Consider the following 13,533-nt stretch of genomic DNA (forward strand, 5'->3'; position numbering starts at 1 on the left):
GGAAACAATAAATCTTAACTACTATGCAATAAATATTCCCAATTTTAACTAAGGAAGCTATCCTCATAGTGAAATTTAGAAAATAACAGTTTATCCAAGCTTGGTTACTAAAGTGCGCTTCTCCAGTCCTTCTTCCAAAGACTTTAAGGGAAATTAAGAACAAATTTAAAGAAAGAGGAAGAAAAAGTTTTTCTTAAAGTAGGGAAGGAAAGTAATAATAACATGTCAGTTTTCCTTTCCTTTGCTTTCCTGGCAGCGATTCTTGCTCATATAGGCTGTAATAACCAGCGTCGGGGTCCAGAAGCCAGTGGGAGAAGATTTAACCGGATTCAGCATGGGCAGTGCACCTATACTTTCATTCTGCCAGAACAGGACGGAAACTGTCGTGAAAGTACGACAGACCAGTACAACACAAATGCTCTTCAGAGAGATGCTCCTCACGTGGAACAGGATTTCTCTTCCCAGAAACTGCAACATCTGGAACATGTGATGGAAAATTACACTCAGTGGCTGCAAAAAGTAAGTGTTTCTTTTTTTCATTTCTCACTAAACGGATTTTTTTTGGTGATGCTTATGGTGTTCAAAGTTTTCATTAGTTTCTATGAGAACTGAGGTAATAAGGATCGATCTAGTTCATGGCTGTGTAAGGGAGAAATGTTTCAGCCAGAGTGCACCCTTCTTAGTGACATTGCTCTTGGGAGCAGAATTTTCTTCACGTTACTGAAAGATGCAACTTCTTAAAGCTTTATCTCAAGAGACCATGGATGTTTGTGAGCCAGAGAACACAAAAATCCTCCAGAGACTCTAATGACAGAACTTACTAAGCATTCCTATAAACTCTACTTATAGTTCACAGCTTCAGATCAGATGCCATGCAGGATACCTGCTACTCTGACAGCAAAAGGGAGCATTTAAAAAAATCAGCATTTAAAGGCACTGGGTTAAGAATAACATTGTTCCTCCGTAAATAGATCCTGTAATACTATTCTATACAGCTAATTGCTGGAAAGAAAGAAGAAAGTATACAGGCATTCACACTCCTAAAACACTGCAGTAAAACTTTTTAACTGTGTAGATTACACTGGACTTGAAACAGCCTGTTTTAATTTGTGTGTGTATATGTGCATTCCTTCATAGAGAGGGAAAAATGGGTCTGAAGGTGTTGCAGTAACTTAGCAGAACTAATTATTTTTAAGAATCTGTGCAATAACTCTAAAATTCTAATGAACTTTTCAGTATTTTATGTATGAGCTGAAGATTGGGCCTGAAAAGATTTAAATACGTGAATAATTTCAATCATATGAGCAGTCCCATTCACCTTAACAGGATTACTCACTTGTGTAAAATTACATACCTTGCAGGATCTTGTCCATGCCTTGGTAATGAAAATGCCTTGGGATAGCTGACCAGTAAAAATAAATAAACTAACAGTCTTTGTATATAGTTATTTGTAATATTCCCATTCTCACACTGACATTTTGACCTGGCAAAACTTAGAAAATTGAGCAATTGAGTGACACAACTAGTCATGTAAGATGGCACAAGAAGGCTGCTGTATGTATGTGTTTGAGAGATACATGATTTAACTCTAACACAAGTTCATACTAAGAATGAACATCAATAAAAATCTAGTGAAGACTCTACTAGGTGGGCTAAAATTTTGTATTAGCATAGTTACTATTACCTATCTATCTCATTTACAAGTTTTGTTTCATCGAGGCAGCATACACGACAGAAATATGTTGAAAAGCATATACAGCCGTCCCCATCCCCCTAACGATACTAAAATCTTTAGAGAGGATTTCCTGATCTCTTGGTAAATTAATTGTGCTCTTTGCATATCTGGCTCTAGCAAGAGAGAAAAGACTCTGTCCAGTAAATATGTGACTATAAAACAAAATATAACCAAGCATTTTTTTTAGATTACTTTCCTCATTTTTTAATATCTTGATCTGCTTTGGGGAATATAAGGTTGGAAAAGAGGGGATGTCTTTTGTAGAGGAAAGCATTTCTTAAGAAATTATTTTACTGTACCTTGGGAGGCTGAGGCAAGCACTAAAAAGAGGAAAGGTGTTATCTGTGTTTATGCACACATGATTTTACTTGAGCAAATTGCCTGCTGAATCATGCTTATAAGACTTTACTTATTCTGTGTTTGTCCACTAGAGACTGAACTAAGATCACTGTTTCACTGTGAACTGAACATGAAGAAATATGAGTCTCTGGAGTGTGAAAGTCTGAGTTAGGGTTAGTCCTCTCACACTTTGGAGGGAAGTGATTAAACAGGTAGGAAGCCCAATGAAAGCGGTTTATATTTGAGGACTGTTTTCTTCTGCAGTAATTGTAGAACTGGCTATGGGCAGAACCATCCCCCTCCTTTCCTTCCCAGCCCCCAACCCTCTGCTCCCAGGGGTTTACATAAAACTGGGATTGTGCACGTATCCCCATGTGTCAGTTTTCCCTGGAATGAAAGGACCCGTTTCTCCGTGTGATGGAGTACGGCTCAGTCTGAACAAATGAGGCTGATGCAGCTCCATTATAGCATCTCTGAATACTGAATTTGCTTTGTTGCTGTTGCCGTTACAAAGCATCTCAGCCATAATTCATTTTCTTTCAAAACAAGCATAATGCTTAAGTGTAATGAATATATTATGTAGATCTCTCGCATCTCATTTTTATACTCTGCATTTATTTTTCCCCCTAGATATTTAATATCAGATATGACTGCTGCTACACTAAAGAGCGTTTTACAATGCACCTGCTGTGAACAAAGTAAAGAGTAGTTAATGGTTATAGGTCTATGACTGAAAGTGAATAGTTCTAATAAGAAATAATGTTTAAGAATTTGAGATATATTCTGATCTGCATAAAGGATTTATGTTTATTACATCAGGTAATATATATAACTTTCATTAAAGTTGTACATAGGCAATGTTTGGCAGGATGAATTATTTTCTCAGCACAAATGCTAGCCAGCAATATTGAAAGAGTATTTGTTAAGAAAGTTTGTAAGAATCATGGTTTGCTTAACTCTGTAGTATTTTAATTTAATTTTTTTTTTCCTTGATATCTAAACTAGAAGATTTCTAGAAGCAAAACAAGTATTCTTTTATTTAAAAAAAGCAATTTTTTTATGTTTAAAACCAAAAGTCCTTCTTTGATGACCTACAAGATTGACTGTAGATAAAATGTGCCTGCTTGGGGAGCCAGTTACAGGCAATTAAGTCCCAGCCTTGTCCATTAGCATTTGCATATCTATAGTCAGCGTAACTGGGACTGGTTGGCAAACCAGGACATGGCAAAACCCTCTGCGCAGAAACTACTCGGAAGAAGATGACTTGGTAAACATTTTTAGAGATTTTCCTAGAACTGTTTATTTTAATACCGGCTAACTTTCCCCATTGTTTAAGCTTGGGTTTCATTTCTGCAATATGTTTATACTAATAGTTCAAAACAAACAGTTCATCACATTTTCTTTCTTGCAGTGACTGGCCCACGTGATACTGTTTGGTATTTAATTACAGTGTCTAAGTATTGCCAAAGAGGAGTTACATGAAATGTTATCATCATGTCTTGCTTGGGAACTTTCTGTTAGCTTGCTGAACTTACAGTATCAATAGACTCAGTATACAGTCAGGATAGCTATACAGATGAGTGTTTCATATACTTATCCCTCAGTCCATACAGTATTAATAATTGTTTTTACAGTAATAAGTGAGTTTTACATGATCCACTCTTTCATTTTTTCTGATCATTACCTAGGCAGAATACCATAAAAGTTTAAAATGAATGCTTAATATTAGTATATCATAAGAAGCTAACACAGACGTACAAATTTCAGTTGAAAGTGAATTGCAATTGTTCAGGTCAGCCAGTATCCAAACTTTTTTTTTTTTTTTCCCTTTTCTCTGCAAATATTGATGGTACCACTACACATAAAACAAATAAAGCTTCAATTCACTCTCCTTTCTCTTCAAAGTACCTGTGCTATCACCAGCTATAAGAGAAGAAGTATAAAATGATGAGCTGTATTCAGTCATTAAAGAAAGAAATTATGCGTAATTTTTTGGAGGGTGTCTGTAGCCATTTGATAGTCTACTTTAAAGTTTATTCTTACCATGGTTTTGATAAATTGCCTATGGCATTCTCTGTGCTCTCTCTTGACTTCCTTATTTTGCAGAAGTAACATCACAAGAGCTCACTTGGGTTTTAAATGTGTAAGGAATCTAGGTTTTTAGATGGACCAGTCATTGTATAGAAGAAACCGGCTTTTGGAAACACTGGTGTCTTTACCAGCAGCACCTTGCACTGCAATGAGATAGTAATAATGTGTGAAGCGGCTGGATTTGGCCTTGGATTTTATCTGGTTTGCTGAAGATGGGAAAATTCTTTCCATGTCACTCTTGCTGTGAAGCTGTGTGAAAGTGTGACAGCCTGCCCTGAAGAGGGCAGCTCTAAAGAGCTGTCAGAATACCCTATGAGGCAAATTTATATTAATATAAAGATGGAAGTGGCCATAGTGTGTGTAAAATTTTGTCACATCAAGAAACAAATTTTCCCTAGTTGAACTATTACAAGAAATAATAAAATCACTAGGCATTTTGTAATGTAACATGTGACCTTAAAGTCCACATAATATTTGGATGTTAAGTGCAACCAGGAGATCCATGATGAACTCCTGTCAATTTTCACAAATAAAAGCAGGTCATTAGATTTGGAAGTTGCCATTCTGCTTGCATGAACATTACTAACAGGGCTGTGTAAAGAATGGCTTTCCAGTAAATTTTTCATTTTTCAAGGTGGACCAGTGCTAAAATGAAACAGTGAGAAAGCTTCATCCAGAACTGGCCACTAGCCTCCTATTTGGCATCCAGCTTGAATCTGGATTTCTTGTCTAGACCCAGAGGCCGTTTACTATTCTAGGTGCTCCTTTTCACTTTGGAGTCAATGAATTCTCATATCCAAAGCAGAGCCTCATCCTAGTGACATTTGAAATGTAGTTCCCACAAACAAGCTGCGAAACAAATGGTGGGATTCAAATTGGTGGGATTCAAATTAGTGGGATTACTTATATAGTATGCACTACTCAATGAGTAGGTATATATAAAAGCCAAATTTAAGGAGCAAAAATAAGTTCATGGAAATGGACTGCTTCTAAGAAAATTCATGTTTGAGTGTAAAACCAAAATTGCTTATTTACCTCCAAAAGCTCTCTTGGCCAATAATACATATGCATTTCAAAGCTTTATTAATCAGATTGCTGAAGTCCTTGGGATATTCTGAGGTACCCACAAGAAAGAGGCAAGAGTTCAAATGTGGAAATGCCTGAAAGCTTTATATTATTGGGGGATAACCTATTTGGCAATGATTTTTTTAAGAAGCAGAAGAATCAGGGAAGTAGACTGAAGGGTAGTCTCACATGTTGCCACATTTGGTAGCAAATTACTTAAAAAAAATATTTCCCATGCTTGGACAAAAGGCTTTATCATAATATGCAGTAGAACCTGAATGTGTTTATTTTCAGTGATGACAGCTGTAATTAGGAACTTTCTGGTAACAATAAAATATTACATTTATTAGTCATCAGAACTGTCCAACCAACATGCCCAGTGGGAGATCTCATTTGGAGCACTGAGAGCTTTTCTAAATGAAACTGATATAAAGTAAATGGCGTGTCATTTTGAGGGTGCTGAGAACTCATCGTTCCCATTCCCTTCTGTGGTTTGGAAGCAATCTCTACTTCACAGTGCTGGGTGCCTTGGAAAAAAAAAAAAAAAAAAAAAAAAAAAGACAGCCCATGTGGGAAAAGTATAGAGCTGGGTATTTTAGGCCTGCATCATCCCACCCAAACTTCTGGCGAAAGCCCAGAGATACCCAAGATAGTTTTTTCTTTGCTGTGAGGAATCTCTCAGTGCTGTATCCAGAGACAGTAGCAAGCCCAGAAGAAGAGCCAGCCATCTGAACTGTCCTGTGGAAATCCCTGCTTCCCTTCATTGACTCCAGGGAAATCCTGAGCAGCTCACTTCCTGATTTAAATGCCTCAGTTAAATGGGATGGATTTAAGCTTTACTTCTGTCCATGGCTGTAGCATAGTGTTCCCTTGTGACTGCAAGGAAATCGTAAACTTTAAGTATTCCTGTTTCCCTTTTCTAACACAGATACAGTACTACTGCTCAACTTCACAAGGACGTTGGGAGGCTTAATATGGGGTTTTTTTGTGTTGCTTTTTGAGTCTTTCTGGTGGAAGGTATTTTGTGCTATTAACAGTTTATGTATGATAATAATCCTTTCAATATTTCTAGAAAACAACGTGAGATTAAAAAAACTTTTTGAAGGAAATTAGTTTTAAAATAAGTAACTAAAATAATTTATAAAAAATAAGCAGATAAATACAATGAATATGAATCTATAATGCTAAGTATATTTTGCAGGTTGCAGTTGAGTAAATGGATTATATATGTCCTGCTAACAGTGAGAATGGTCCTCATTCTTGAAGTGTTCTTAAAACCCATCAAGCAGCTGCTGCTCCAAGCTGTATTCATCTAAGATGAATAGGACTGTAGCTTAGTCTTGTATGGATTCTCAGGAAGACCAGTGAGGAATGGCTAGTTTTTCAGAGCTATTGTTACCAGCGATTTTGAATAAACTTGTCATTATAAAAACTGACCTCACCTGTGTGATTTATTGCAAGCATATCCTGAAAGGTGAAGATACTTAACAACCTGCTTGTATTCATCTCAATTTACAGTTCAGCTTAGTTCAGTCCTCTTCTCTGTATCTGCAATAAAATGCAAAAAAGGAAGAGCTAGTAAATGAGGACCTTCTAGAACTGGTATCGTGGTGTTAGCTGTGCTGCGAACCTCATCTTCAGCACCAGTAGCTCAAGTGTCTTGAATAAACAGCCCTGGTGTAAAAGTCTTCCCAGTAGCATAAGGATTTCCTCTCTTGTTAAACAGTTGAAGTTTGATCAGGAAAAGGAAATTGAAATAGTTTCATATTTCATAGGAAGCGTTCTTTTTCTTATGAAACAAGCTGTACGTTAACACAAGGTTATTCTTGTGTAACCACATGTGCATATTTTAGACAGTGTTATGAAACACCAGGATGGTGGATATTCACTTGGAAGCGTAATTTAGAAATGCCATAAATTGTTGCACATTTGCACTACATTCTCATTAATGTTCCTGCATGAAGATGAAGCTTCTATTTTCGTTATCTTAGTTAGGAATCAGGTTAATCTAAAACAGTGTAAGTTGCTCCTAAACTGGGATAAGAAGTCTACCCAGGGACTTGCACCAGTTTAATTATCCCTGTTTAAAACTGATGCAAGTCAAATTAGTGCAACTTCCTTGTCTAAACAAGACCTAACAGTGGGGCTATGCTCAACACTGAACAAACATATGGGTACAAACAGCCAAAGCAAGACAGGTATAGGGTCAGCTGGAAAGATGTTCAAGTTGCACTGTTCTACATTTCTAAAAATGGTTTGCTTTCAGAATTAAAACAAACCAACCAACCAAAAAAATGTATTAAGATAATTTTATAATCCCTCAGAGGAAGTCATAGAAAATCAGTATTCTAGGCCACGGAGCCACATGATTGAAAGAAATTTCTTGTACTCCCTTGATTAGCTTCTAGGATTAAAAATGAAAAAAAGAAAAAAATCCAGTAATGAAATGGTAATAATTAGAGAACGATGCTAGTTTTATGGTGGAAAAGGTGTGTCTTTAGCAAAGGCACTTTAAAGGTCTGTTATATGGTAGTACATGGTCAGCCATACGATCTGTGTTACTATTCCTGTCTTAAAAGAGAGAAATAGGCTGAAAGTGCAGATACAATCTTGCAGTTGGAAAATCTGCGTTGAAGATCCATGAGTAAAAAGTGTCTGATCAAAAATTCTGTAAGAAGTCTACAGAATTCCTTTCGCTTGGACACCTTGCCCCAGCGTGTGAGTGTGTGCACACATACATGCATGCACGTACGCACATATATGCATTCAGATTTTTTGAGTGTTTGGTGTTAAGGTACATGGACATGGATTTCTAAGTGTTGTGTCTTAAACCCACTCTTATATTTTATACCTACTTACCTGTTGTCAGTCTGTTGTTCTCCTGGAATTGACCTGTTGGCTCAAAAATACTAGAAGAGCTGGTAGCAAGATGAAACCTTGTGTATTGTACATGCATTACTTCTGTGTGAACGAGTCCCCATGTTGTGTTGCCAAAAAATTATAAGTGTGCCTTTGCTTTCATCCTTTCCAGAATGTATATGAAGCAAGAATTTTCATATATTCTGGAAAAAATATTAGATCTTTGCACTCCCTATCCCAGACATGTTTCTGTCCTTATATGTGCATATGTTGCAAGACAAACCTGATTGTGCTTTGTACATGCATGGCATCTGATTCTTTAATAAGACTTGGCATAGCTGTATAGTTATGATTTTTCATCAGGTCTTCTGGGAATTTTTATTTGTTGGAGTAAATTCTTGCCATTTGTCATATTTTGTCTAGTTGTCTTGTTGCAAATAATGTACCAGGCGTTCCTTCTGCAATAGGAATGTATGGGAACAACCAAAATCCACTTGTTCCAGTTAGCAGAATTCCCTTCTGACTCTGTTCTGCCCGAGGATTTGGGTCCTGGCGTTCTTTCTCCTCCCTCTGTACCAAGCAGGCAAATAGGCTTGAGAGATTACCCTAGAGATAGGATAAGCTCTAAGCACCCCTGCCAGGAAATTAAGGCAAGACTAGAGAACTGTGGGAGAAAACTGGGAGTATGAGCAGATGACCTTAGAAGGTAATCTGTCTCTTTTTGACAGCATGGCTTCTTTCACACTAGAGCATAGATGATCAGATTGGTGCTAATCAATTTTGAATCTAAAAACTATTTCTGCTGCAGGCTGATATGCCATTTATAGACTGATCCTGCCTTCTTTCACATCTAAACTTCCTTTAAAGGCTTTCTGTGTGCAAGAGGATTTTCTTGAAAGGTACTCTCTATGTTACAAAACTTCTGTCTTAGGGATAATATTGTTTAGCAGGCCAGGTTTTTAGTTTCCTCATCCATGATCCACACCAGCCTAAACCTGCAGAGTGAATTTGCAAGATTTCAAAGAGAAAAGCACTGGTGTCATTTGAATGCTCCTGCACACTATTTTAAATGTTACAACAAACTTTCAGTCATTATCACAGGCTCTCCAGCCCTCAAAGAGGGGTTCTTACTTCCTGAGTGTAGGTGAAAAAAGTCTGATTCTCGATGTGTAAATTTACTATTTTGAGATGTATTTTAATATTTGACCTTTAATACAATACAAATCCACAGAACACGTTTTAAATACCCACAAAAATCAAAGGAGCAGTCCTAGTACAATCTCGAGAGATGTTTTTACATTTATCTTCAGGTTTGTGGTAGACTTGCCTGCCCTTTGGATCATATTATTTATGAATGTTTTAAAGTTGTCAGTCTATGCTTATAAAAGTTATTTTTTCTTTCTGAATCTCTTGCCTGCAAATATGGTCTTGCACAGTGGAGATTTAGGAAAAAATAATGTAGTAGTTGTTAAATTATGATTTTGTATTTTTTTTTCCTAAGCATTGTATTGAATGCATTTTCAATTTGGATTAAACCACCTATGGCTCTATTTAAATGTGCTGATTTTCATTTTTGTATGTTCAGCTTTGAATAGCTTTAGCAATAATTATCTTCTGGGAGTTTTAGTTCTCATGCAGAAGTCTTTTGCACTAAAGAGAACTGTATTAAATATGTCTCTTTTTTAAAACTCTCCCATCAGCTCAGTGTGTGGGTAACAGTGAGGGTGAACAATAGGGTCATTTACATGCCTTTCTCTTCTCTCTTCTGAGTCATGCTTTTGTGTCTCAAGAAGGCAAGGATCTTCAGATAATTATCTCACTATCACTATCAGAGCACTAGTTCTCCTAAAACCCAATTTTCTATGAAAAACCTGTGTAGAAATGACTTGATATTTCTGAAATCGTACAGAAACACTTTATATACAATCTGGTTCTCTTAAGTGTCCTCCAACACCAAAGGACTCAATGAAGACTGCTACAGTCTTTGAAAATTGGGCATTCATATGTAGATAAAAGTAGCTGAAATGAGGATTTAGGATCACTGCCATTATCATTTAAGTATTATGTATATTCATTTGTGTCATAGTTAAATATTTACCCTCTACAGTCTTAATTCATCAGGAAATTCCTGTGGCCTTCTAGGCCACATCAGCAAGTCAAGACAGTAACGGGCAGCCCCCAAACCATGATGCCTTTGGTGCCGTGCCTGGAATTTTGAGGATCTGCTTAGAGGGAAAATTGCTCAAAGAGATGACCTAATCTCTTCCTGAATGAACTATTCCCCTTTGTTCCTTGGCTAAAACTTCATACTTCACTCTGTGTGTGACTTACCATAGTAGAGATAAATGGTCAAGGGCCACCTATCTTTCCTGCGTCACTTCTATCCTCTTAATGGGAAAGGCCATCAATGCTCTGCGAGAAAGTTTTTCTGTGTTACTATTTTTGCACGGAGGAGATATGGACTGCAAAATTCTTTATCACTTTAGCCTGTTAACTACAGAGGCGATGATTAAGGTTGTTTCTCTTCACATTTTTCTTGAATGATCCAGTTTGATCTCTTGGCTTTTGCAAGACTTCTGGCTGATGCAATAAATATCCTTTTGTATATTCCTCTGACATCGTTTACCTCCATGACATCATACAGCTCAACCGTTACAGCTTCTGCCTTCATGTCAGTTGTTAAAGAATCATTTGTACCTGTTACAATACCAGAGTTCTATGCAGGGAAGCATAAACAAGACAATTGTATTTGCAGAGGCACACAAGGCAAGAGGAGTTTGTCAAGTACCAAAGGGCTATCATTAAAGGTGAAAAATTATTATAGCAGAATGAATTCAATAATCACTGGTAAAAGATAAATTTTTATGGTTTGATTTGCTTGATGAGCCATTGTGCCAGTCACTGTACAAAGATATAATACATGGCTCTGTCTACGACTGAGAAGCATCCTGTTGAATGAGTGATTTCAAATCCTCATTAGCTGAGCTTTCCTGAGAAAGCTGGCTGTGTTTCACACTCCACTGACTGGCAAAATGCTTACACCTCATTGCATGCTTACACACTCTGCTCTGAAGACACAATGTAATGCTTGGGCAAACTATATGTGAAATATCTGTGATGAGTTTGTGGGTTGGGTAAACTGTAAATGCAATAAGAATATATATAGCTTTTTCAAGTGTGGTTTTTTTAATGATTTTGAATTCCATAAAATAGTTATGGGACAGGTAACTCCCAAGGAAACTGAAGATGAGTTTCTAACTCTTGGAAAGGGTCATCTCAGAGAAAGCGTAAAGGACCTGGAGAAAGATTGGAAAGGCTGAATATAAGGTGGGAGGTGGACATGGTGCTTCAGAGCAAGAAGTCTGTCTATTTGAGGTTGATGATAGAGAATTTTCGTTAAAAGTCTGACAGGAAGGGTGAAGGTTGCTGTTGTATTCCATAAATTTTTGTGCTTCCCAAGGTATCAAGATGTCACTAAAGCACACACAATAAGATAACTTGTCCTGCAGTGACAGAAAAGTCTGAAAAATTACTCTGGTGTACAGCACTATGTTCAGTAAAATGCCCTGTAACAATGTAGCTGTAAACTATGTACTGGCTGTGGGGTGCTATAAAGATCGGAATGCTACACATTTCAGTAGTATTACAGTCTATTGAAGAAAACTTCATCATAGCTGAGGAAGATTTTATTTAAAACAAGACTGTTTTCATTTTTTTATAAAAGAACAAAAAGTTATCTTTCTAAATGGAAAAAAAATATAGGAGCATGAGGCAAAGAAGATGTTCAGCAGCATGTTTTAATGGGGAAACCATGAAGTCTCTAAATTTTGTTAGTTATTAAAGTATCTGAAATGCAGACGGCCCCTAGCTGAGATGTTGGGTAGAACCAGAATGCCATGTGTAGCGGTGCAGGTGGTCACCAATGCGTCACTCTCTTACCAGGAACGCTCTTGCAACTGTCAATGACAACCTCAAAAGTAATGCTTGTGTTTGCTGCATATACTTGACCATTAAGTGAAGAAATAACTTACTAGCATCAAGCAAACACCATGAGGAGTCTCTGATGAGCTAGAGGTCAGAGATACTAGAAAGACATTTGACCAAATTTGCAAACTTTAGATTTTGCAAGATCTAAGGACTTGACCCCAAAAGTGCCTAGGGTCCTGTTTTGAGTTGATGGTACTCAGAACTTTCCAGGAAACATCTGGCACATTACAAACTTTACCCCTATAAAATTGTTTTCAGTTCACCATTTGAGGGTGTTATCACAAGCATGTAGCTACTTTTCAGTAGACTTCAACAGGAGGTAGAACTGAGTGGGAATTGCTCTGCTACTCTAAACACGCACACGTCTATTTTATACTTTCGGATAAATGGATGAGAATGGGAAGTCCAGAGACTTCCTATTGTAGCCTTCCTATAGAGAACAACGTCACAACAATTCAAAGCAGCAAAAAAAGGCACATGCTGTACTGGTCACCGAAAAATCTTGAAAACATAAAAATACTTCATTATTGTTATGTATACAGTGAGTGAATAAATTATGTATTTAAGTGATTATATAAAATATTTATATACTGACTTTTAAAGTGCAATGGATGTACCAACATTAAAAAGAGTCATAAAATTAAACACAGATAGAAATAAAAGAATTTGTCCAGAATTCAGGTTCTTAAAGCTAGGATTACTGATTGTATTTCTTTAATGTTAAACGAGTAAGCCAAAAAAAACAGCAGTTGTTACCCTCTACCTTAATGCCTCCCAATGTTCACCGCAGAAAAACTGCATTATGAACCCTAGAAATGGAAAAAAAAAAAAAAAAAATTCCTTGATCCAGAATTTAACACTCCTACACATTTTGGAAACATCTAGTAATTTGGCCACTGACCCCCTGGGCTATTTCCTAGAAGCAGAATTGAGCAAGACTGAATTTGTTTTTGTTATACTGTTATGGGCATAATCATATGACATGAATTCTTGATTTGTAAAATAGGAACCAGGTGTGACATCCTTTTCCTTTTTGTGCATTTTTAAAGACTACTTCAACATTTTCATTCATTATTTTGCTGCTGAAATCATGCAGAGCTCCTGAAATTATGATCAAAACTCTTTGGTCCTTCGTCACTAGAATTAGTCGTCTTTTTTTCTCTGGGCTATAACTCACAGTGATGGAACACTGGAAATGTGTTTTAGGGTAAATTTCCCATTTTCATTCTTCTTAAGTTTCAAGATGACACCTCAGTGTTAGTTATGTCAGTGTGGTTTTAGATGCTGTCATGTTTTCACTTCCATAGTAAAATCCTTCTGAAGGGCTATAAGAAAGCCGCAGCAAGATGATTTTTAGAAGACTACTCATAATGCAATACAAGCTTTATATTGTGAGAGAGCTTCACATCATAAGTCAGAATTGTTCTTAGGCTTACCAGGCTTAGTCTGGTATTGCT

At 36.9% G+C, this 13,533-nt stretch overlaps 1 protein-coding gene across 1 annotated transcript in view; it reads left to right on the forward strand.

Annotated features, from left to right (window-relative positions):
* Positions 1-222: 222 nt before the first annotated feature.
* ANGPT1 (angiopoietin 1) overlaps positions 223-13,533 on the forward strand; it is a gene marked incomplete at its 5' end in the record, with an annotated part of 165,798 nt that continues 152,487 nt past the window's right edge. Inside the window, one exon of the mRNA XM_082306712.1 lies at positions 223-519. Coding sequence (XP_082162838.1) covers positions 223-519 — 297 coding nt within the window. The remainder of the gene's footprint in view (positions 520-13,533) is intronic.

This window comes from Platalea leucorodia, assembly GCF_965183815.1.
Source record: "Platalea leucorodia genome assembly, chromosome: 1".
In the NCBI taxonomy this organism is placed as follows: domain Eukaryota; kingdom Metazoa; phylum Chordata; class Aves; order Pelecaniformes; family Threskiornithidae; genus Platalea; species Platalea leucorodia.